The 24,810-nt window shown below is 45.8% G+C and overlaps 1 protein-coding gene across 4 annotated transcripts in view; it reads left to right on the top strand.

The window, feature by feature from the left end:
* UBR4 (ubiquitin protein ligase E3 component n-recognin 4) overlaps positions 1-24,810 on the top strand; it is a 145,206-nt gene that overhangs the window by 104,423 nt on the left and 15,973 nt on the right. For all 4 annotated transcript variants that reach the window (XM_063631682.1, XM_055262263.2, XM_063631681.1 and 1 more), the window contains 21 exons: positions 178-521; positions 2,227-2,317; positions 2,595-2,679; positions 2,836-2,963; positions 6,073-6,202; positions 6,310-6,467; positions 7,190-7,299; positions 7,842-7,983; positions 8,372-8,453; positions 8,782-8,955; positions 11,404-11,525; positions 12,473-12,670; positions 13,362-13,442; positions 15,760-15,847; positions 16,389-16,516; positions 17,374-17,481; positions 18,024-18,143; positions 18,910-19,100; positions 19,562-19,735; positions 20,129-20,228; positions 24,072-24,290. In XM_063631682.1, the coding sequence (XP_063487752.1) occupies positions 178-521; positions 2,227-2,317; positions 2,595-2,679; positions 2,836-2,963; positions 6,073-6,202; positions 6,310-6,467; positions 7,190-7,299; positions 7,842-7,983; positions 8,372-8,453; positions 8,782-8,955; positions 11,404-11,525; positions 12,473-12,670; positions 13,362-13,442; positions 15,760-15,847; positions 16,389-16,516; positions 17,374-17,481; positions 18,024-18,143; positions 18,910-19,100; positions 19,562-19,735; positions 20,129-20,228; positions 24,072-24,290 (2,973 nt within the window). The remainder of the gene's footprint in view (positions 1-177; positions 522-2,226; positions 2,318-2,594; positions 2,680-2,835; positions 2,964-6,072; positions 6,203-6,309; positions 6,468-7,189; positions 7,300-7,841; positions 7,984-8,371; positions 8,454-8,781; positions 8,956-11,403; positions 11,526-12,472; positions 12,671-13,361; positions 13,443-15,759; positions 15,848-16,388; positions 16,517-17,373; positions 17,482-18,023; positions 18,144-18,909; positions 19,101-19,561; positions 19,736-20,128; positions 20,229-24,071; positions 24,291-24,810) is intronic.

Raw genomic sequence — 24,810 nt, 5'->3', positions numbered from 1 at the left:
AGCTTCAGTTTCCTTCTCTGTAAAATGGAGATAAAGCATCTAACCGGTTGGGTTATTGAGAAGATTAAATTATATAATGCATGTAAAGTTTTTTCTGAAGCAAAACTAATTTTCCAATTAACATCCTCTTCTTATTTTAATTGCTAATTCCCATTATTGTTGCCTTTTTGTTCTTAGAAAGTCTTTGCTTCACGCAAAGAGTTGTTGGAATATGACCTACAGCAAAGGGAAGCAGCCACTAAATCATCCCGGACCTCTGTGCAGCCCACATTCACTGCCAGCCAGTACCGTGCCTTATCTGTCCTGGGCTGTGGCCACACATCCTCCACCAAGTGCTATGGCTGTGCCTCGGCTGTCACAGAGCATTGTATCACACTACTTCGGGCCCTGGCCACCAACCCAGCCTTGAGGCACATCCTTGTCTCCCAGGGCCTTATCCGGGAGCTCTTTGATTATAATCTTCGCCGAGGGGCTGCGGCCATGCGGGAGGAGGTCCGCCAGCTCATGTGCCTCCTAACTCGGTCAGTACCTACACCATGGTTATGGGCCTAGTGATTCCTACTGACACTGGCAGCCATGCCAGGAGCGTTAGAGAGGGTGCACAGACTAGTGCTTCTGACCACCCAGCAAGTTAGGTAGCTTATAACAAAGGAAAGATGGAAAGAGACACAGGGTGTAGGTGAGCGAGTTTGGGGAGCATTGAAACCCAGGTTTCCTTGTAAATGGCATGATTGGCTTGTGCTTTTTTGGTTCCAGTACAGTGTCTTGAGGAAACTATCCCTGAGTCCTTGTGAGGGAAGGGAAGGGAGACACTTGAACTCAAGAAAGACTCACATGAAAGAAGCAGAGCAGTGGGGCCTGGAGACTGAGAGCTTGGACTCTGGATTGGAAAGACTCAATTTCAGTATCTGATACCTTATACTATACGCCTTGGACAGATTCCTTAATTTCTCTGAGTCTGTGTTTTCCTTATCTGAAAAATACTGACAGTAGGCTGGGCGCAGTGGCTCTTGCCTGTAATCCCAGCACTTTGGCAGCTGAGGCTGGCGGATCACTTGAGGTCAGGAGTTCAAGACCAGCCTGGCCAACATGGTAAAACCTCGTCTCCATTAAAAATACAAAAATAGGGCCAGGTGCTGTGGCTCACACCTGTAATCCCAGCACTTTGGTGGGCCAAGGCGGGTGGATCACCTGAGGTCGGGAGTTCAAGACCAGCCTGACCAACATGGAGAAACCCCATCTCTACTAAAAATACAAAATTAGTCAGGTGTAGTGGTTCATGCCTGTAATCTCAGCTACTCGGGAAGCTGAGACAGGAGAATCACTTGAACCTGGGAGGTGGAGATTGCGGTGAGTCGAGATCGTGCCATTGCACTCCAGCCTGGGCAACAAGCGAAACTCCATCTCAAAAAAAAAGAAAAAACAAAAAAAACAAACATAGGGCTGAACGTGGTGGCTCACACCTGTAATCCCAGCACTTTGGGAGGTCAAGGCAGGCAGATCACGAGGTCAGGAGTTGATCATGATGTCATGGCAATGTCTCAGCAGTGGGCTGCATGCCTAGGAAGTAGCAAGTGGGGGAGCTGAGAGCAGGCACATGCCAGGAATGCTAGGGCATCACAAGGAACCTGTGTAGCTGGAGACAGGGATGCAGTAGGGAAGACTCGGGAGGAGGCTCAGGTCAGAGGGTGCGAGGGCCAGATCCCATAGGGTCTTGTGGGCCTGTGTAAGGACTTTGGGGCTTATTCAGTATGTTGGGAAGCAAGAGTGAGTGATATGGTTTTTTTTTTTATGAATAATGGGAACATTGTTACAAAGAGACATAAACTGGAATGTGAGGGCCTTGTGGAAAATGACATGCAGGCAGATGGAGAAGACAGGGAAAGAGTTGTGACCAAGACTGAGAGTGGACCTCTAGGTTTTGGAGACTGTGTCACACCAGACAGCAGGGGCCCTGTTGCCTGGGACATGGGCCCCATAAGGTGGTGCTGCTCTTCCCTCAGTTAGCTTCTGTTCGTAGGCAAGGTGGCTGTGATGGGCCCTTTATTATTACCGACCATGGTTTTGTGAAGCTAAAGCTGTAGTCTTGCCCCTGGGAAGGAAGTAGAAAATTTGGGGCCAGGTAGCCTTAGACATTGATTTCATTTTCTCTGGGCCCCTTCAGGTGGAAGGGAGTGTCACACCTGATTGTGAATTATAGGACTCCATTTCTATTTGCTTCCGCAGAGACAACCCAGAAGCCACCCAGCAGATGAATGACCTGATTATTGGCAAGGTCTCCACAGCCCTGAAGGGCCACTGGGCCAACCCCGATCTGGTGAGCCAGCCTAGCAGGCCCAGCTGTCCTCTCTGACTTCCCCTCACATACCTTGTGTTCCTCAGCTTCCCCTCCCAGGTCCTGCGGTGACTGAGGAGGGAAGGAGCAGAACATTATCCCAGAATGGTTTTCCCAGGGAAGAGCCTGGAACACAAGGGTCTCCGTCTGTCCTTTGTCTCTGTTGGAGCCACCTAGGACCAGAAATTGTATTAATAGTTAAGAGTTGCTGGACCGGAGCTGACCCTCTTGACTCATGTCTCTTCCCATTGCCTTCTAGGCAAGTAGCCTGCAGTATGAAATGCTGCTGCTGACGGATTCTATCTCCAAGGAGGACAGCTGCTGGGAGCTCCGGTTACGCTGTGGTGAGTTAGGGGATTTTCAGAGAAAGGAAAGGAGGCTCCAAGGAGCAGTCCTGGCCGGAGTGGGAGGGGAGGAGGGAAACTGATGCTTGGGCGGCCTCTGCAGAGCAGATGTGTAGTGTTCCTGATTGTGACTCTGCCTTTCCTGACCATCCCTAGCTCTCAGCCTTTTCCTCATGGCTGTGAACATAAAGACTCCCGTGGTGGTTGAGAACATTACCCTCATGTGCCTGAGGATCTTGCAGAAGCTGATAAAACCACCTGCTCCCACTAGCAAGAAGAACAAGGTACTGGGCCAAGCAGGGGTCTAACAAGGAAGGGCAGGGCAGCCACTCTCCTCATTCCCTGGCAGTGTGCCCTGCCTCCTCATGGTCTCCACTTTGCCTTGAGCCCACCTCCCCTGAGTGGCTCCAGTGCAGCCTTTGCCTTAGTTCAGCAGACATGGGTTGGGATTTTTGAGAAGGATGGTTCAAGTAAAATAAACATGAAACTGCAAAGCAGAGAGCAAAGTGGCTAGCTCTCCAGTCATGTTAGATAACTTGCAGCCCCCAGAAAGCATTGTGTCCTTCCTATCCCTGTGCCTTTGCACATGCAGTGCTGTGCAGTGATAGAAATCCCAGGCTCTGAAGCAGACTTTCTGAGTTCAAATCCCAGCACTTCCATTTATTAGCATCATGACATTGGGCAAGTCGTTCCTTAGTTTCCCCATCTATAAAATGGGAATATAGTCTCCACCCGGAAGTGTTGTGAAAAATAAATGACATAATACAGACTAAGTGATCAAAACAGTGTCTGCCTAAGTTAATCCTTAACAAATGTTAGCTGTGGCTATCTCCTGCTTTCTTTGCCTAGAATGTTTTCCTTCACTTTGTTAGCTGCTCCTTAGAGGGTCTAGTTCTCTACTAGGCTAGCTGTAAGCTCCTTGAATCCAGGGACTGGACCATCTTAGTAATACTTTTTATGTCTAGTATATAGGATGGTATAACATCTATAATAGCTGCTTAGTAAATTATTGTTAAGTGAATAAATGAAACCAAGTTTTTATCCTAAAATAACTGTAGCTGAGCGACAGATTGACTTGCTTGTATCAGCTTTTGAATTGGGAGGCCATAGTTCTTTCTTTGGGCCATGCCTAAGGCTCTGCCACCAACTTGTCCTGGAGTGGGCCTTGGGTCCTTCTGTCTGATGGGCCATCCCTTATGGGCAACAGAGTCCTCATGGCAGGAAGATTGCTTTTTGAGTGCTAAGCACTAGGGTTATGATGTGGGGAAGCTGGACACTGAAGCTGCCTTCAGAAAAGGCAGCATGGGGCACTCTGCTTCCTTCCCTTTGATGGAGGGATTATCTCCTCCCAGATTCCCAGCAAGTAAAATTGGCCCTTGGTTGAGAAGAGGACACCCATCCCTACATGACCATCATTGTTTCCACAGTGTGAGGCAAAGGGAGATTTTTTACAGAATTACTTACCCTGTAAGGACTGAGGCCTGGTGTGGATGTTCACATTTTGCTCCTTGTAACTTAGTGAGAGCAGCAGTTCCTGAAATCTGGCTCACAGACTCCGGGGTGTTCTTAAGACTTTCAAAGATCTGGGAGGACAAAGTTATTTTCATAATTGTCCTAAGACGCTATTTGCCCCTGTAATTCTTGTGACGTTTGTGCTGACGGTACAAAACCTTTGCTGCTGGGGAGACGGCCGGTGCCTTAGGTTGACAAGGCGGTGGCCCCGTGCAGTTCTTCACTGCCACCCGGTTTCGTCAAGAATATCCTTGATGAAGCAGTACAAATTAATTTTATTAAATCTCCACTCTTGGGTACTAATCTATTTAATGCTCAGTGTGACAAAAATGAGTACACAGAAAGCGCCTCTGCTGCACCCGAAGTACAGCAGTTGTGCTGAGAAAAGGCACTTGTGTGAGATGCAAGCCAGCCCAGCTGCCTTTCCATGGATCTCCGCTTGTGCTTGAAAAAAATGGCTGATGGGCAAATTGTGGTTGTTCAGGCTTAGGTATTTGGCAGATATTTTCCTCAAAATGAATGAAGTGAGCTTTAAGAAGAACTGACATAACTGTGTAAACCAGTGTTTTCTAAATGACCAATGCATGTTATAGTATCCTGCCAGGTAAAAGATGAAGGTTAGTGTAATGAAGTATGAAAAGTTTATTGATGTGATTTCAGAGTCCATACTACAACTAATCTTTCAGACCCTATAATTTGTTGAGTTTTGGTATAGTCTCAATGAAAAAAATCCACAACTAGTTGAAAAAGGTATTAAAATATTCTTTCCTTTTCCAACTGTATATCTGTATGAGGCCAAATGTTTTTCATATACTTCAACCAAAACAACCTGTCATGACACTGTGACCATAGAAGCAGATATGAGAATCCAGATGTCTTATAAAGCAGTCATTAAACAATTGTCAAAAATGTAAAACAGTGCCATGTCTTTCTGTAGGTTATTTTTGTTTTGGAAAATATAAAATTTAGGTTGACAAATAATAGATTTACTCTTCTTTTTAAATGAATTAACAAATATCTTAAGAATTTCTCAGTTTTTTATTTTTTATTTTTTTTTGAGACAGGGTCCCACTCTGTCACCCAGGCTGGAGTGCAGTGGCATGATCTTGGCTCACTGCAAACCCTGCCTCCCAGGTGCAAGCAATCCTCCTTCCTCAGCCCCCTGAGTAGCTGGGACTACAGGCATATACTACCGTGCCCAGCTAATTTTTTTTTGTATTTTGTATTGAAATGGAGTTTCACCATATTAGCCAGGTGGGTCTCGAATTCCTGGACTAAAGCATCATCTGTCTGCCTTGGCCTCCCAAAGTGCTGGGATTATAGGCGTGAGTCACCGCGCCCGGCCAGTTTTAATCTTTAACATGAGAAATGTCAATAGATACAACCATGTAAAGCAAAGCTCTCTGGAGTCCTTAATAATTTTCGAAGATTGTAACAGGGTTCTGAGGCCAAACAGCTTGAGATGCGCTGGACTGTGGTGTCATCTGTGGCTCTCTCTCTGCAGGCTGCTTCTGGTTAGTGACAGTTTGCATTCTGGAGGCTGCTTGTGACCGTTGGAAGGTTTATGTTTACGAAACTGCAAATCAGCCGTGGGATAGGAATTAGTGTATGTGCTATAGGATTGTCTGTAGGAAGCCAGCCACAGCTTCTGCTGCACAATAAAAATCAGTGACCTTAAGCTCAATGTGGAGATGCTGCTGCTAAATTGGATCAAAATGGTTTAACAGGAACACATATTTGGGCATAAAAGATACACATGTTGATCCTCCTGATCTTCTTGCCTTTGCACATCACCCTCTGGGGCACCAGCGCCATGCTGTTGGGACTATGGCTCAGGTGTGCCCTTGAACGCCCTCACCTTGCTCCACTTGCCTCCTCCAGGATGTCCCCGTTGAGGCCCTCACCACGGTGAAGCCATACTGCAATGAGATCCATGCCCAGGCTCAACTGTGGCTCAAGAGAGACCCCAAGGCATCCTATGATGCCTGGAAGAAGTGTCTTCCTATCAGAGGTATGTCTTTCTCTTCAAGATGCTGGGAAGTCCTGCCTGTGCTCTGACAGCCCTGCCTTCTGTCACTCTCGTTGACTTACCTACCCCTGCAACCCTTGGCCTTGCAGGGATAGATGGCAATGGGAAAGCCCCCAGCAAATCAGAGCTCCGCCATCTCTATTTGACTGAGAAGTATGTGTGGAGGTGGAAACAGTTCCTGAGTCGTCGGGGGAAGAGGACCTCCCCCTTGGATCTCAAACTGGGGCATAACAACTGGCTGCGACAAGTGAGTGGCCACTTCTGGACTCTTCACCCCCTGCGCCCCTGACCCCAGACCCTAAGCAATATGTTTCTGCCCCTCACCATGTGTCTGCGCTGCCATCTCTTCTTTCTCTTTGCTCTTCTTGCTTCCTTTCAAATAGGGAGTGAGTACAGGTTCTTGGTTGTACCTGTTGGGCTAGCATGGTGGACTGGCCGAAGCAGAGCTTCCTCTGCTTATCTCAACAAGCTCCTTGTGCTTCTGCTTTCCTCCCTGACCATAGTCCCTTTTCTCTTTCCATTTTTCATATCTTCTGCTGTCCTTCCCCTCCCTCCTCTTTCTAGCTAAAGTAGTTCTATGTTAGGTAATCCATTTGTCCGTTGATATATAAAATAAGAAATACTTGGTTTACATTAAATGAAAGTATTCAGCATACAAGTGTCCCCAAAAAAGAATGATCAGCATCTTTGCTAAGGAAGATCCCTTTTTCCTGCTTCACTTTTTGTAGGTATGTTCTTCACATCTCCTGATGGAGAAGTCTCTAGGCAGAAGCAGGGCTCTTTCAGAGCCCCTTTCCCCATCTAAACAGTTGAGTCTTATGTTAGCTGGTGATTTTTACCTCTAACATTTTCCCAAAGAGGTGCCCAGAAGACCTCTCCTAGATGGGTGGCAGTTGACTGCCCTGCTGGGGGCCTGGTGAGGCAGGGTATCCTCTGAGCCTACGGCCCCTTCTCTCCCCTGTCCTGCAGGTGCTTTTCACTCCAGCAACGCAGGCTGCACGGCAGGCAGCCTGTACCATTGTGGAAGCTCTAGCCACCATTCCCAGCCGCAAGCAGCAGGTCCTGGACCTGCTTACCAGGTACCATTTGGGAGTGGGATGGGGAATGTGGTTAGCCTTCCTCTAGAGCCTTTTCATCTTCCCCGGGGGAATCCATGGATCAGGGTAATGAGAGGCACATCTCATTCCCTGTAGAAGACCCTAGAAACAACAAAGTGTTAAAAAGCTGACTTTTAGTGATAGTAGTGGTGGTGGTGGTAGTGAGGGTGTTAGCAGCAGCAGCTAATATTTGAGATCTTATGCAGCTAATATTGATGGAGATTGAATGCATAAATGCTTGGCATGCATTATCTTATTTAATTCTCTCATAGCAATCAGTGCCAAAATATAAATGCTTAGATTCTGTGGCATTCACTCCCTGCGGTGTGCTCTGAATGCTTCCTAGGTGTGGGAAATTCACATGTGGGAATTGGAGCTGTCTTGGATGCTGTTCCTCCACCCTCTAGGAAGCAGGAGAGACAGACAGCAGAAGATAGGAAAGATTGGGAGGAGAAAGGGGAGCCTTGGAGCTGTTCGAAATGCTAGAGTTCTTGACTAGAGTGCCCTGTCCCTCTTGGTGGCAGTTACCTGGATGAACTGAGCATAGCTGGGGAGTGTGCAGCTGAGTACCTGGCTCTCTACCAGAAGCTCATCACTTCCGCGCACTGGAAAGTCTACTTGGCAGCTCGGGGAGTCCTACCCTATGTGGGCAACCTCATCACCAAGGTATCCTACCCTGTTGCCCAAGAGAGCCCCTTCCCTAATTCCCCCTTCATTGTACCTTGATGTAAACTCTACCATGGTGTTTTGTTTGTTTGTTTTTGCTGAGAAGAAATATTTGTTGAAGGTGTTTGGAAATATTTTTATGACTTTATTGTATTTATTATATGGCTATAGCAAACTCTTTGGAGCATTTGGACTGTTTACAGTTTTTAAGCAATCCCTTACCAGTGCTGCGACTGTTGTTGGCTTCCTGGAAAGGAGTCCTGCAAGGGTTCGATTAAGAAGATGTAACTACTGAGTGTCTGGTGCTGCAAGCTCCTGGGACAGTGGTGGAGGTAACTGGTATCTTTGGCAGTGCTATCACACTGACTGCACTTGTCATCCTGTTTAGGAAATAGCTCGTCTGCTGGCCCTGGAGGAGGCTACCCTGAGTACCGATCTGCAGCAGGGTTATGCTCTTAAAAGTCTCACAGGTAAAGAGAGCCACCTGGACCTTCCTTTAGGGCATCATCAGTCTGTTTAGGGACAACCCTTAGTTCCTTGGGTGCTGCGGTTGACTCTCTTCTCTCTTGTACTGACCTTAGTGCAGATTTAAGCTCTGCATTTTTTTCTGTATTGATACGTTTATGATTTTGAGACCCTGTTTGCTATTGACTGTTTCCGCTTGTTGAACACCTGCTCTGTGCCATGCACAAAGATAGATTTCCCCTGCTTTTTGAGTTGCTCATAATCTTTTGAGACACAGACTTTCCTTATGTTTTCATCCAGAGCTCTCAGAGCAACATTTTCCTGTCTCCACAGGCCTTCTCTCCTCCTTTGTTGAGGTGGAATCCATCAAAAGACATTTTAAAAGTCGCTTGGTGGGTACTGTGCTGAATGGATACCTGTGCTTGCGGAAGCTGGTGGTGCAGAGGACCAAGCTGATTGATGAGACACAGGACATGCTGCTGGAGATGCTGGAGGACATGACCACAGGTAGCACTGCCCAGTGGCCTGGAGCCTAAGGCACTGTCCCTTCTGGGGCTGGCGAGGTGCATTCGACCAATTTCCCCCAGTTCCACAGAGCCAGAGGAGGGGTGGCAAACATTTCTCTGCATTCAAAGAGAGACTCATTTCTTGACAAAGTGTTGGCTCTTGGAATTTTAAATTCTAGAGCTGGGCTCAGTCACTTTGGATTTTTCATGTTGAGCTTATAGAGTGGTGCAAGGTCAAAGGCTGTCTGACTGGTGTCTTCTGTCAGTCTGGAAAGTTCTCAGCCATTGCCTCTTTAATCCCCTCTGCTGTGTTCTCCTTCTTTTCCTTGTGAAACTCCATTTTCACTCTGTCATCCATATCTCTCCATCTCTCATAATGTTCATCTCATTGTGTATTTATGCTGCATTTTTGACAATTTGTTCAATTCAGTTTTTCTTCACTATGTGCAAATGTTTAATCTACCTGTTGAATTCTTGTAGTTCTAGATTTTATGGTCTCTTTTTTATTTTTTGAGACAAAGTTTCGCTCTTGTTGCCCAGGCTGGAGTGCAGTGACACAATCTCAGCTCACCGCAATCTCTGCCTCCAGGGTTCAAGCGATTCTCCTGCCTCAGCCTTCCTGAGTAGCTGGGATTACAGGCATGCACCACCACGCCCAGCTAATTTTGTATTTTTAGTAGAGACGGGGTTTCTCCATGTTGGTCAGGCTGGTCTCGAACTCCCAACCCCAGATGATCTGCCCGCCTCGGCCTCCCAAAGTGCTGGGATTACAGGTGTGAGGTCTCTTTTTAAAAATTCATATTTCCCTCCTTTGTATGATCTATAAGCATATTAAACATTTGTGTCTGATAATTCTAAAATTTGAGATATTTACAGGCCTGATTCTGCAGTTTTTTATTTTGGCTCTTGCTCATGATACCTTAAAGTCTTGTTGTGTTTTATGAGTTTTGACTGTGACCTCATATTTTTTAGCTTTATCTGTGGAAATTCTTTAGGACTGGGCCAAAGATGGGTTTCTCCAGAGGAGGTAAAGAACTGCTTCTGTGAGGCAGTGCAGGGTACTGCTGTCCCAGAGCCTCAAGATCTTCAGACCTCCTAGGTAGTGAGAGGTTTGAGCCGCAAACCCCTATAAGGGGACAGCTCATTACAAGTTTTCAGAGGAGATTTTTCCCTGCCACTTGATGGTAAAGTTTAAGGAAAGTCAATTTCCTCAGTTATTTGGTTGGGGGAAAGGGATAGCTGATCTCTGCACCAAGGGTGTAGCTCTTTGGGGTACTAGATTTGTATTTGTGGGGCATGGGGTTGGGGGTTCCTGCTAGATTCTTTGCCTCAGTGGATTCGGGGCTTTATCCACCTCTCAAATCTGGGCAGGGCATGGAAACCAAAGCTCAACGCAAAAACTGACTCGTGTTTTGCTTATCTCCCTGGCTTCCCGATTTCTCTTAGTTTATGGCTTTTGGCTGTTCTGTGTGAGTGTGGCAGTTCACTGATACATTTTTATTCAACAGTTTAAATTGTTTTTGAGTGGTGGAGAGTGAGGAGTAGCTCAGGCAACCTCGTTTGCCTTATTGCCCGAAATGGAACTCTTTCTGATGCCATTTTCATCGTGCCATACTGAGCTGGTTTGTGACTTTGTCAGGGACCTTTACCTTTTTTTTTTTTTTTTTTTTTTTTTTAATTCAGACCCACCCAGGAATGCAACAGTGGGACTTTTTTTTTTTTTTTTCCAAAGTTTCACTCTGTCATCCAGGCTGGGGGTACAGTGGTGTGATCGAGGCTCACTGTAACCTCCATCTTCTGGGCTGAAACCATCCTTCCACCTCAGCCTCCTGAGTAGCTGGGACTATAGGCGTGTGCCACCACGCCCAGCTAATTTTTGTATTTTTTGTAGAGGTGGCGTTTCGCCACATTGCCTAGGCTGGTCTCCAACTTTTGAGCTCAAAGTGCTCACAAGACCTTATTTTTTAAAGACCATATTTTCTCACCTTCATGTTACTTTAAGTTGTGTTTTTTCGCTTATAGAGGACATTCTACCTAATCTTTTAGAATGAAGCTAAAAACTAACTATAACTTCCTTTTGATTTGACTGGAACACAGGATTATTTGTTATTTTCTGAGTGCCTGTTTTGGGTAAGGAGATGCTAGTCAAATAAGGCACAGTCCCTCTCCTTGAGGAGGTTATATCCTGAGAGAGAGCAAGACATGTACACTGCCAACCATGATGAAGTGTGTGGACTTGGGTGTTACGGGTTTCAAACTGAATGTGGTCTGAGGATAAAATCAATCAGCATCAAATTTCCAATTTGAACTATTGATATTGCCATGCAGGGCATTTTAAAGACTTACCAGTCAGAAATAATTTGTCAGTGATGCTACTTCAATTAGAATTCTCATTTCACCTTCCATGGGAGAGGCTCTTTCCTAACTTGGCCGCTTTGATTTCTGGCAGGTACAGAATCAGAAACCAAGGCCTTCATGGCTGTGTGCATTGAGACAGCCAAGCGCTACAATCTGGATGACTACCGGACCCCAGTGTTCATCTTCGAGAGGCTCTGCAGCATCATTTATCCTGTAAGCAGTGCGGTGCTTCCCATGGCTCTCGAGTGTCAGCACGACCCACTTTGCCATGAAGCCTCTTGGTGATTCATTAAAGTTATGGGGAATTGTACCAGCTGCGGGCCACTTAGTCATTAGTGAAAGAAGATCCACTGCCATAAAAGAGAAGCAACCTCATAATTTTCCTCTTGCTAACGATGGGACATTTAATGACCTTCCTTGGTCTTATTTCCTAGATTCAAGTAAAGAATCATGTTTTTTTAAAAACTAGGTCTAACCTCCATTACCAAAATCCCATTGCATATCAATCCAACATGCTGTGGAAGAAGCAGTATTGAGCTAGAATATAAAGATATTTTTACTCTCTTCCTTCTTTAGCTGCCCTGTATTTTGTGCACACATGCAGTGTGTGTTTTTTTCCCTAGCCTGAACTGTGTAGAAGCACAGTATCATCCAGAGAACTCTTCCTGCTATTGAGGAAAGATGAACACTAGTATCATGAGCTAGCAATGAGAGCTCATTGGGGGTGTGTACCTGAGTGTAATGTCCCATAGAGAAGCCCTTTTCTTGACTTCAGGGTCATCAGTGGCAAAGTCCTCTGGCCCCAAATTGGTTAGCATCACATGAGACCAGCAGGAGGAGAAAGGAAAGTCCCTCCTCGCACCCCTTCCCCCATTTCATTAATACATCTCTCATATGTCACTCCTTGTCTGCTTGTTTTGTTAGGCTTTATCTCCTAATCCACCCTGGGGTTTCAGAAGAGATGCTTGATATTTTAGTCTGCTTAAGTTTGTTTAGATTTTTGGAAGTACCTCTGAGTTTCCTGTCCTTTATATCTTTAAATGTTTGGGAGGCTTGCTGAGTTTGGTGTGTTTTCCTCGAGTGTCCATAGAACAAGGTAGCATGGTATAAATCTCCACCTCTGCCATCCCTTCTGAGGCACCCTTCTGTCTGTCCTCCAGGAGGAGAATGAAGTCACTGAGTTCTTTGTGACCCTGGAGAAGGATCCCCAACAAGAAGACTTCTTACAGGGCAGGATGCCTGGGAACCCGTATAGCAGCAATGAGCCAGGCATTGGGCCGCTGATGAGGGATATAAAGAACAAGATTTGCCAGGACTGTGACTTAGTGGCCCTCCTGGAAGATGACAGTGGCATGGAGGTAATGACCATAGGACAGTGCTGCCCACGTTTACAATTAGGGGCTTCCTCCTAGGCTAACCAAATCCAGGTGCTTCTTCCTAGTAGCTGATTAACTTGGGGCAGATGGCCTTCAGTTGCTCCGCTCTGTAAGTTGGGGTTAATGATTCCCACCTTTCTACCTCACCTAGTGCTAAGGTTAATAACCTGTAAAGGGCTCTGCCCAGTGCCTGGCAGGAAGTAAGCATATTGTTAGTGGTTGTAGTGGTGGTGGGTATTTATTATTGTTACTGCCTCTGGCAGAGACTTCTCGGTGAGTCTGAGTTACCTGAGCCCCCTAAATATTGGCGTTTTACCCCCTGTGCAGGGTTATGTCCCTGTGTCAGTGACTTTCTGGCAGACCCTTGAGGGTCTGACATTTTTACATAGTGAAAAGCCTTTTCTGGTGCTGAGCCTACAGGAGAAGGTCCCCAATGGGTGTGTGTAAGCTGGAGCCCGTGTGTGGGTTAGGGATGTTTGCAGCCCCTGAAATTGTGCACAAAATTCTGTGTGTTTTGCATACATGTGGATTTTTTAAGAGTGGGAGAGTTGATAGGTCCGTGACATATAAAAATTACGAATTATGAACCATTGCCGTAAGGTGCCCTTTGCTCTTGGATTTTACTTGTCTTACAATTATTTGGAATAACAGCTTCACCTGCTTTTCTGTTCAGCTTCTAGTGAACAATAAAATCATTAGTTTGGACCTTCCTGTGGCGGAAGTTTACAAGAAAGTCTGGTGTACCACCAATGAGGTATGTGCCTGCTTTCTTGTTTGGAGGTGTGATTTTACTTTTCTGACTTATGCAGACTTATACCAGCAGGAGCCATTGTTCATCACCACTTACCTGGCTTGTAGCAGCTCTCTAAGGCTTTACTGTCCCTGTTTGGGGTTGTGTGGAGAAAACCAATCTTGTTTTCCTTTGGAGGCGTCTGACTAATGGAGGGACATTTAATGACCTTCATGAAGCTTCAGGAAAGCAAAAGCATTTTGCTGGGCTGTGCAAGTTGTCAAACCCCAAGGACTGAAAGCCAGGGGCTGTCGAAGGAGGCTCTGTGCTGGGAATGCGTGCTGTCTTGTTCCCTTCAATATGGACACCTCTCAACTGAGATTAGTTCTCAGCTTTTATGGGCCTGCTCACTTAGTAGAACGTTTTTCCAGTAGCTGTCTCAAGGAGCATCATTTCTGTTTTACTAGTTGGGGAATGGAGGCTCAAACAGGCAGTTGTTCTTGAGGAGGGGAAAAGGGAAATGAAGGAAGTCCAGTGCTCTGGGCCTTTTGGCCATCACGAGTGATACTATTTGTCCACTTATGGAGGTATTAAATGGTCCCCTTCACCTTTCCCTCCTTTCTTACTCTCTGTTCCTTCCTTTCCTCTCTTCCTGTTTCTTTTTCTTCCGCTCCATTTCTCTCTCCCCCTGCCATTTCTTCCCTTCTCTTGTTTCTATTGGGAGGCGAGGTCTTTAGCACATGAATCAGATAAGTAACTTAATTACAGCAAACTAGTGTAGCAGGGAGGCACAGCAAACTTTTCTAGACTTGGTCCCAAATACTTCTGTAGAGTTTGAGAAACTAAATTGGCAGTATACTATTTGTACATTTTGACCTTCAATTTGTTACATATTTCTGCCTCTCTCCTTTCTTTTCTCTCACTGGGCTGGGAATCCTGCTCACTGTTGACTGTTGGTCTGCTGCCAGTGGGGTCGTTGTTGCACTGTTGGCTGAGGGACAGGCAGAGAACTGTCCAGCCAATACCTCTTGTTACAGACATTGTAGCATCAAAACAGAACGATACAGATTTAATCCCTGATGCATATAAAAAATTAAGACCAAGCTTCTGTGGGCACTCTTGTAAATGGTGGTAGTGAACCCACAGAATACACAAGGGTATCTCCCTTGAATGGTGAAGCAAGATATAAGTTGAGAATCATTTGCCCCTCACATTGATGTGCTTAATCCAGTTAGAAGGTTTTCTGGCAAAGTCCTGAGTTTGTGATAGCCTTTGTTCTGGGACTTTAGCTTCCCTTCTCTACCTTGCCCTCCATTTCCCTGATAAGCAGCCTACCCCTGTAGCTACTGACTAGAACTAGAACCTGCTGTGTGTTCAGTGTCTGTGGTGGTTCTCTGTCTCAGGAATTCTCACTGGGCTTCTGTAGCCGGAAACACTTCTGCAACTGGCCTTTCTGGCAGGTTGTCTTCCTCCAGGGTTTCCTGTCCTGAAGCTAAGCATAGACTTGGAGGCAGGCTGCTTGAATTAGTGTGCTACCAAATCCCCCACTGGATTTCATCAGTGGTCACTTTGAGCTCCAATTTCTAGTCTGCAAAATGAGAATAATATTAATATTTGTGCTCAGTGCCAGACATATAGTGAACTTTCCTGATCCTCCAATTTAGTGAAGTTGCTGTAATTTTGTCATTTATAAAAGACTTGATTCTTATCATTCTAGTCAGATTGTGGGTTTAGCTTAAAGAATTGTGGATGAACCCCCTCCTTGTATGGTTATATAAAGACGTCTGAATCTCTATAGGTAAAGATTGATGTACTCTCTTTTCCTATTTTGATTCCCAAGGCTTGAGTCAAAGCTCTTTGATTTAAATGGCCTTGCTTGTCCTGGGTAGTTGTCCCTATCGATTGGAGACAGTTTCTACTCCTGAGGAAGGTCCAGGCTTGGAATTAGACCTCTGCTTATAGCTTGGTAACCTTGAACAAGCTGTGTAACCTTATGTAAAAGGATCATATAAAGTACTTAATTAGCATAGGACCTGGCACCGAGTAAAACATTCAATAAATACTTGTTAGATTATTACATAGTGTTCTAATGAAATTGAAGGAGATAGTGTCTTTAAAATGTTTCATACAATGTCTAGCTTCTAGTGGACACAAAATAAAATTAGCATTCTTTCCCCTAAGTGAATTGCTGTGCATTTTGATTCTAGATGTTGTGGTTGAGACCTTGTAGAAAAATGGAGGCTCTCCATATTGCTGGGGCTTTAAGCAAGACCAAGTATGGAGTCCTTTGCATTTGTCTGGGCCTGTTTTTAAGTACCTTTCTCCAACTTTCTCTGCTCAGGGAGAGCCCATGAGGATTGTTTATCGTATGCGGGGGCTGCTGGGTGATGCCACGGAGGAGTTCATTGAGTCCCTGGACTCTACTACAGGTAGATCATGGCACTGCACATTGGATCTGAGGCTCGGGCCTCATGAGCGGCTGAAGTCCCAGGACTTAGGGGCATTCTCAGGAGCTTCTCTCTTAGACCTCTGCATCAGAATTGTGGGGAGATTGTTTCTTCAATTGAGGAAAAATAGAGGTGTCTGTGGCATGATACAGATACCACTGAGGGTTCAAAAAAAAAAAAAAAAACCAGCAAACTTTTAGAGGAAAATGCAATTAATAGTAAACTGGAGTTCAGATTGATTTTTAACTCCCTCTTACCCCCAACTCCACTGATGGTATTGGTGTTCATACTTTGACATTTGAGTAAGTAATTTTATTGACTTGAAACTTTAAAAAAGCTCCTACTGAGAGTGGGATAGTTTAATATCATCCATCATTGACCCCTTTTATTGGCCGTGTCTTTATTGGAGATATGGAAAAGGGCTGTCAGCCATCAGCCAGGAAGAGGGCTGCCTTATCCTGGCCTATTTTATTCCCATCTTCACCTTACCCTCCATTTCTGCTTGGCTTCCCTTCTCCCCTAGATGAAGAAGAAGATGAAGAAGAAGTGTATAAAATGGCTGGTGTGATGGCCCAGTGTGGGGGCCTGGAATGCATGCTTAACAGACTCGCAGGGATCAGAGATTTCAAGCAGGGACGCCACCTTCTAACAGTGAGTTGGGGGCAGCAAGGTGTGGGGTCCAGCCTTTCTGCTTTGGGAGAGGCCCCTGTGGAAAGAAGCGCTGTGTCATTTTACCCTAGAGGGCAGCATGGTGCCATGGAGCAGTGCGAGCCAGTGAAGGACCTGGTAGTTAGGACTACATTCTTAGGCACACCTTTTCCCGTCCTGCTGGCCCACTTCCCTTCTCTGATACCTCTTTATAGAGCCAGCATCTGACCGTCTTTCCCCATATAGCTGCACTTGTGTTAACCATTATCATTGTTGTTTTTAAAATGGATTTTGTAATGTAACTCATTTCTTGCATTGTAGGATTTTGTTTGGGTATTCATCCAACTAATCTCCTTAGTAAGGATTAGAGCATTCCAGAGAGGCACCACAAATATTATACTGTTATTTTCACTACCCCCCACCCCCACTCCCCCAGGGTTTACGAGAATATGTATTACTATTATTGTGCCTTTGTTTTAAATGACCTGTGTGGTTCTGAGCTCTCACAGGCCACGAGCTTTGGGATCATTTTCTTTACTATTAGTTCAGGGTCTGAGTTGATGCTGAGATTTCCCCCAAGACAACAAACAGAGCATCACCTCTTCCATTAGGAACTGGTGTCACTGCCGTTGTATTAGAGATGGTAGAGATATATCCAGCCAATGGAGCTACCAGCCTAATGTGAGAGCCCAGCCATCTCACCGTGTCCCCTGAAGAGCCACCTCTCCCTCCTGTCCTCTTCATTTCAGGAGGAGCCCCTGCTGATGGTGTAGGCCCTGCTTAGACATCCCTTTCCTACTGGCCCCCACGTCCTACACTCTCGTGTGGCCTCATGGGTTTTGACTGGCTTCTCTTGTCAGGTGCTACTGAAATTGTTCAGTTACTGTGTGAAGGTGAAAGTCAACCGGCAGCAACTGGTCAAACTGGAAATGAACACCTTGAACGTCATGCTGGGGACCCTAAACCTGGTAAGGAACATGGGCTGCAGGTGAAGAAAAGTGGGCCTTGGAAGTCTGGGTGTGAAAGAACTCTCAGTTCTGGGCTCAGATGAAATGGACTCACGGCCTCTTCAAGTCCTTCATCTCTCTGGCTGACTAGTGCAGAGGCTTGGGTCATTCAGCTGCCCTTCTCCTCTGGCTGGCTCACCCCCCGCCCCCATGCTGCTGCCATGGCACCCAAGAGCTTCCTTGCTCCTTTCCTGAGTTCAGATCACAGATAAGAGGAAGGCAATCTCTTAAGCAGTCTAGACTACACACCAGTGGGAAAGAAGTGCCCCTCTCCTTGGGGCAGCAAAGAAAGAGATCTGGAACTTCATGTTTTCCCTGTCACCAAAAGCTCACACGCTTGTCTCCCTCTCAGAACATGCATATACACGCACATACATACACACGGTCATACACACATGGTCTCTGGGGAGTAAGGCCATGAGGGCATCCTTGAGAGCAATTGTCATCAGCAGTGAGTGGCTGTGGTCTTATTCTGAGAGTGACTGGGTCTCCTTCTCCTACAGGCCCTTGTAGCTGAACAAGAAAGCAAGGACAGTGGGGGTGCAGCTGTGGCTGAGCAGGTGCTTAGCATCATGGAGATCATTCTAGATGAGTCCAATGCTGAGCCCCTGAGTGAGGACAAGGTGAGTGGGGCCCGGCCCCTCCATCCACAGGCACTGAGAGCCTGCACTGTCTCATTGCCCACAATAGGCCTGTTTGTGTCTGGCTTAGCCCACCTGAGAATGGTGGAGCCTGCTTAAGCATTGGAATGTCAGGACTCAACTAATGATGACACAATTGTATCGAAATGTGAAATCTTTGGATTCAGAGCAAGCACAATTGCTAAGGATAGTCTTTCACTCAAAAGCTGCTCATTAATGGAATCCTGGCATGTCTCAGTTGATAGACAGAGGCTTTAGTCCAACCTTTCATTTCATAGTTGAGGAACTGAACAGCCCACCTCATTTCCCTAGACTTGGCATTTCCTCAACTGTGGTACATAGTTGGTTACTGGTGGAATCAGGCCTAGAACCCAGGTCTCCAACTCCCAGAATTTATCTCCACCTGCTATACCTGTAATTTCCTCCATTCTTACCGGTGCTAATGATTTGGCTAGAGCTATGACCAAGTGAATGTCTAGCAGCCTGCATTCTCTTACAGGAAGGGGAGATTGTATTGGTATATTTTGACCACCTGAGACTATTAACAGAACTGTCACAGAAATTTAGAAACGAATTTCTCAAGTGAAACTCATACTGTTTGTTATTCCCCAAGAAGTGCCAAGACGTAGTTCTTCTAGGGGTATTCCTAATGACTCTGATGGAAGTGGTGACTTTTGGGGCTCAGATATTGGCTGCAGCCACAGTCCTGACTGCATTAATGGCATGTTCACCCTCTTTTCTGTTGTAGGGCAACCTCCTCCTGACAGGTGACAAGGATCAACTGGTGATGCTCTTGGACCAGATCAACAGCACCTTTGTTCGCTCCAACCCCAGTGTGCTCCAGGGCCTGCTTCGCATCATCCCATACCTTTCCTTTGGAGAGGTGGAGAAAATGCAGATCTTGGTGGAGCGATTCAAACCATACTGCAACTTTGATAAGTATGTTACTTGGATTTCATATAGTGAAGTGAGAGTCTCCACTAAAACCCTGAACTAGGTCTGTGAGATGAGGAAGAATCCTCTGAATTCCTGTTGGATTTTTGTGTCCTCGTTCTGGCTTTTAAGGAGCTCAGTCTAGTTGGGAAGTGAATAGTTAAAATATACTGTATTAGAGTAGCAATTGGCTAGGCAGAGAAGGCAAAGTGGTTGGCAAGATGGGAGGAATATGACGAGATGGAGCCACGTGTGCACAAATGTGAGTGCAAGAGAAGGCTGTGAGTGTGGGAGACATAGCAGGTAACAGGGAGAGTGGCAGGAGCCGGGGCAGATAGGTCTTTGTGTCACGTTAGGGAATTTAGCCTTGATCTTTTATAGGCTGTTGACAGTTGTTAACCAAGAGGGTGACATGACTGGGTTTTGTCCCGCCTTTCACACCCTCAAACTCTGCTCTTTCCTCCTAGATATGATGAAGATCACAGTGGTGATGATAAAGTCTTCCTGGACTGCTTCTGTAAAATAGCTGCAGGCATCAAGAACAACAGCAATGGGCACCAGCTGAAGGATCTGATTCTCCAGAAGGGGATCACCCAGAATGCACTTGACTACATGAAAAAGCACATCCCTAGCGCTAAGAAGTATGAAGCCCTCCTGCAGCAGGGCTGCTTTGCCTCCCCTTTGCCCTTTCCTTTTCCTTCTCCATCAGCATCTTGGCGTAAAGCTTCATGTGTGCCCCTTGCCCTCCTTGGGGCCTCCCAACCGCTTCTGGAAACTATGTGGGTGACCATTCAGCCACTGCAGAGTCCTTGGGGCTTGTGGGAAGAGGATGGCAACTTTTTGGTTTCTACTTAGAGTACTCACTTCTTTCTGGCTTTTCAGCTGAGCTGGGTGGTTCTATGTGATTCTTATGACACTCGGAGAGGGTCATGGTTAAACACACACTGGGAGTTTAAACAAGCCAGAGTCAACAATTGGTTTCTAGGTAACCTTTGCTTCCCTGGCCTGCTAATAAGCTTTCCTTTGCTTTGCAGTTTGGATGCCGACATCTGGAAAAAGTTTTTGTCTCGCCCAGCCTTGCCGTTTATCTTAAGGCTGCTTCGGGGCCTGGCCATCCAGCACCCTGGCACCCAGGTGGGTAGCCAGGACAGGTAGTGTGAGGGTACAGGGGTACAAGTATAACCACCCTAGTTCACCTTGAGACATGACTTACCCTAATATATGAGACTCCTAGAGTAGAAGTGAGCCTCAGAAGTCATCTACTTCATCTCTGTGTGCTAAGAGAAGTAAGTTGTATTTGTGATTTCCTCATTCAACTCATTCTTAAGTGGGGCTTCATTGTCTAATGGGTCAGCTGTGCAGCTGTTGAACCATAAGGGATTGGCTGACCAGAGAGTAAAACACTTGGGTGTCTGGCCACAGTCACTAGGACACTTATATTACCATCACCTCTATCTTCTCTGCCTCAAGCAGCTGAACACTTTGTTCTTAGAGAGCTCTACCCATTCCACTCCGCAGCTCATTCCTGATTTCTCCCCACGGGGCTGAGCATTAACCCCTCACAAATCCGATCCTAACTGGCCCTGGATAGGTGGCCAGGGCTGGGTTTTTTTTTTAAATCGAAGTTTCAATTTGGAGATTATTATAAATTCACATGCAGTTGTTAAGAAACAATACAGATAAATTGTATGGGTCCTTTTCCCACTCTCCCCCAATGGTAACATCATGTGGAACCCGAGCACACACCACAACCAGGATATAGACATCAGTGCCGTCAGGACGCAGGGCAGGTTCATCAGCACAAGGGTCCCTCTTGTTGGCCTTTCGTAGCCACATCCATCTTCCCCTACTCCCCTGCCACAAGCCCCTGGCACCCACCGATCTGTTCTCCATTTCTGTAACTTTGGCATTTCAAGAATGTTGTATAAATGCAGTTGTACAGTATATAACCTTTTGGGATTGTCTTTTTTTTTTTTTCTCAGCATGATTTTTTGGAGTTTCATCCAGGTTTGTTTAACTGTTTACCCATTAAAGGACACCTGGATTGTTGCCAGTTTTTGGCTGTTATTTATAAAGCTGCCATGAACACTTGTGTGCAGGTTTTTGTGTGAATATAAGTTTTCATTTTTCTGGGATAAATGCCCAAGAGTGCAGTTGCTGGGTTGTATAGTAGTTGCGTATTTTGTTTATAAGAAGCTGCCAAACTGTTCTCTAGAGTGGCTACAGCATTTTACATTTCATCGGAAATGTATGGCTGCTCCAATTTCTCTGCATCTTAGCCAGTATTTGGTGACTATTTTTAGTTTGAACTGTTTGGAAGATGTGCAGTGATTCCGTGTGGTTCTGTGTTTTCCTAGTGGTTCATGATGTTGAATGTCTTTTCATGTGCCCTGTGTATCTTCAGTGAAATGTCTGTTCATGTCTTTTGCCCAATTTCTAACTGGATTGTTTGTTTTTTAATGTTGAGTTCTGAGAGTCCTCAGCATTGCGTTTTTTCTGTTTGTAGTGTTCTGCATTGAAAAGAGTTCCACTGTCTCATTTGGTAATCTGTTCTGGTAACTCATTCCAAAAACATGGTAACTTGAGTACAGTAAAGATTCTTCGCTGTGTCTCACTGAAATCCCTTTTCTAAACTTTTGTTCAACTCAGTGGAGTCATAATTGTATATATTTATGGAGATACTTTTTCCTGCATAGGAATTTCACATGTATTGTTTTCCATATCCTTGTAACATCTCTATTTTGTATATAGATAAATCAAGGAACACAGCTGTGATTTGGCCAAAGGCAACACAATGAGTTTGGAACTCAAAGTCAGCTGATTTCCAGGCTTATTCTTTTTTTTTTTTTTTTTTTTGAGATGGAGTTTTGCTCTTGTCACCCAGGCTGGAGTGCAGTGGCATGGTCTCGGCTCACTGCAACCTCTGCCTCCCGGATTCAAGCGATTCTCCTGTCTCAGCCTCCCGAGTAGCTGGGACTAAAGGCACCTGCCACCACACCTGGCCAATTTTTTGTATTTTTAGTAGACACAGGGTTTCACCGTGTTGGCCATGCTGGTCTCCAACTCCTGACCTCAGGTGATCCGCTCCCCTCAGCCTCCCAAAGTGCTGGGATTACAGGTGTGAGCCACTGTGCCTGGCCATCCAGGCTTATTCTTAGTTACCAAATTGAATTACTTTCTTTAGAATAAGGCTTTATCTAGTTAGATACTTGGCATTTATGCTATGGCCATTCATTTTTCTTTCAACACATATTGTTGTGTAGCTGGTCCTGTGTTAGACTGAGGAGACAGCTGTTGCCTGTGCCTGTTGGGAGCTTACTGTCTGGTGAAAGATAGAGCCAAATACAGAGTAATAACTAAACAGCGAGATAGATGCAGTGTGGAAGGGGCCTCAGGAAAGAGGATTGTTAAGTAGAGGGCATGGTACCTGCAAAGGCTCAGAGGCCAAAGAGAGCTTAAAGCCTTCCAAGAATTGAAAGCAGCTGCAGTGGGAGGCGAGGCATGGCAAGAGCTGCCGATGGAGACCCAAGCAGGGGCAAGGCATGTTCTTTCTCCCAGAAGAGGAGTGTGGGTTTTCTCCTGAGGGCAGTGCCCTGGCTGTATTATAGAGAGTGAATTGAAGGGAGGTGAGATTGGAGGTAGGAAGAACAGTTGACAGGCTTTTATCGTAATTGAAATGAGAGAAATGGCGGCTTAAACTAGTTCATGGATAGATTCAACAGAGATTGAGCTGGGAGGAAGAATAAATGGGATTTGGAGAGTGACTGAACGTGAGAAGCAAAGAAGCTGAATGAATCAAGAACCCTGCTCAGTTTCTGGACTGAGTGATGAGGTGAATGGTGGTGCCACTGAGATGGAGAAGATCAGAAGTTTGTGAGTAAGGTGGAGGAGAGTTCATTAGACTATGCTATGAATGTATGGTCTGTCCTATTGATAACTAGAATGTAAGTTAAATGAGAGCAAGGTCTTTGTTTTCCCAGCACCGAAAACACACATGTGCAAGCATGCACACACAGTAAACAGCCAGAATGTTGAGTTTGGGGTACCTGTGGAAAAACTCAGTAGGAGTTTCAATATGGGCTCAGCATTTAGGAGCACGAGACATGAGGGAATAGGTAATTTCGCTGAGACACAGATTGGAAGTGGACTTGCTGTGAGAACAGATTTATGAGCTACTGAGTGATCTGCTGGCTGTGTTATTTTCAGCCTGTTGTCTCATATGTAATAATTGCTGTCAAGTCACTTGTGACAGGTTGGTGAGGATTTCAGGGATGTGGTAATATTTCTCAGTGAGCTCACCTGGAGTGCTTTTTCCAACTACACCTGTCTTTAGCCTTCTGTTGTTCTCCACCCCTGTTTATCACATGGCGCTATACATAGTGACTTCCAGCTTTTTCAGGCACAGAGGTTTCTTGTTAATACCTTTTTTGTTGTTTAAGTTTTTAATGTCCATACCTGCTCGTAGTCGTTGCACCTCTAGTATCCCTAGCCTGAGAAAACTGTGCTCCTAGGTTTGGTGGACCCAGGGGCTCCCGTGGAGAACTTAGGGCAGGTCCTTATGAGAACGTCCAGCACCTGCTCTGGCTGCTGAGTTCACCACTCAGTACTCATCAGGTGTTGCTGCTTGTCTTACTAGAATAAGGGGATGTTCTTCTGGCCCCTTTCCACATCCTCTGTGATGGATGCTTTGCATATGTTATCTAGTTTTTAGTCATCACAGCAACCCTTGCACTATCCCCATTTTATAGATGGAAATACTGAGCTTAGAGCATAGAAACTGGTCAGAGGCAGTGGCAGAGCCAAACCCTCTTCCATTTGTCTGTGTCTGTCAAAGTGTGGAATCAAAGGACCTGATTACAGCTGAGCAGGTGACATGAGATGGTGCATGCTGGCAGAGTTTCTAAACCTTTAAGCTCCCGGGAAGAAGGTTTGTCTACATAATTGGAGGCATGTGTCTCTTTGGTCTCTTATTGGCAGGTTCTGATTGGAACTGATTCCATCCCGAACCTGCATAAGCTGGAGCAGGTGTCCAGTGATGAGGGCATTGGGACCCTGGCAGAGAACCTGCTGGAAGCCCTGCGGGAACACCCTGACGTAAACAAGAAGATTGACGCAGCCCGCAGGGAGACCCGGGCAGAGAAGAAGCGCATGGCCATGGCGATGAGGCAGAAGGCCCTGGGCACCCTGGGCATGACGGTAAAGCTACCATCTAGAGTCCTCATATTTCTGCCCACACTGTTGATGAGGAGGTGGCCATGGGACAGCCCTGGGGTTGGCCATGGGGAAAGAGAAGGCTGGACAGAGGAGGAGGAAGGAACTAGGTGTGTTCGGCCCTCTCAGAGGTGGAGCTACTATTGTTCTGTCATACAAATGAGACTCGGAGTAAGTGACTTATGAAGTTTACCAAAACAGTAAACTGGTGATAATAGCCATTAAGTTTATTGAGGACTTATTTAAGCCCTCAAGTAGTTCTAGGAGGTTGATATTATTATACCCATTTTCCAGATTAAGTAACTGAAACTGAGAGGTGAAGTAAATAGGCCAAGGCACATAACTAACTAATAAGTGGTTGACACAAAGGGTTCTGTGCTCTTCTAACTGTCCCAGCTTGGAGGAAGCAGAGTCCTACAAGCTCCTTCTCCAAAGCACAGACTTGAGTGTCAGCAGTTGAAAAGCTCACATGGGAACAGTGAATGAATCATAGTGCAACAGCCCT

This window comes from Symphalangus syndactylus, chromosome 22 (genome assembly GCF_028878055.3).
Source record: "Symphalangus syndactylus isolate Jambi chromosome 22, NHGRI_mSymSyn1-v2.1_pri, whole genome shotgun sequence".
Taxonomy (NCBI): Eukaryota; Metazoa; Chordata; class Mammalia; order Primates; family Hylobatidae; genus Symphalangus; species Symphalangus syndactylus.
This window is presented reverse-complemented; position numbering and strand designations above follow the sequence as displayed.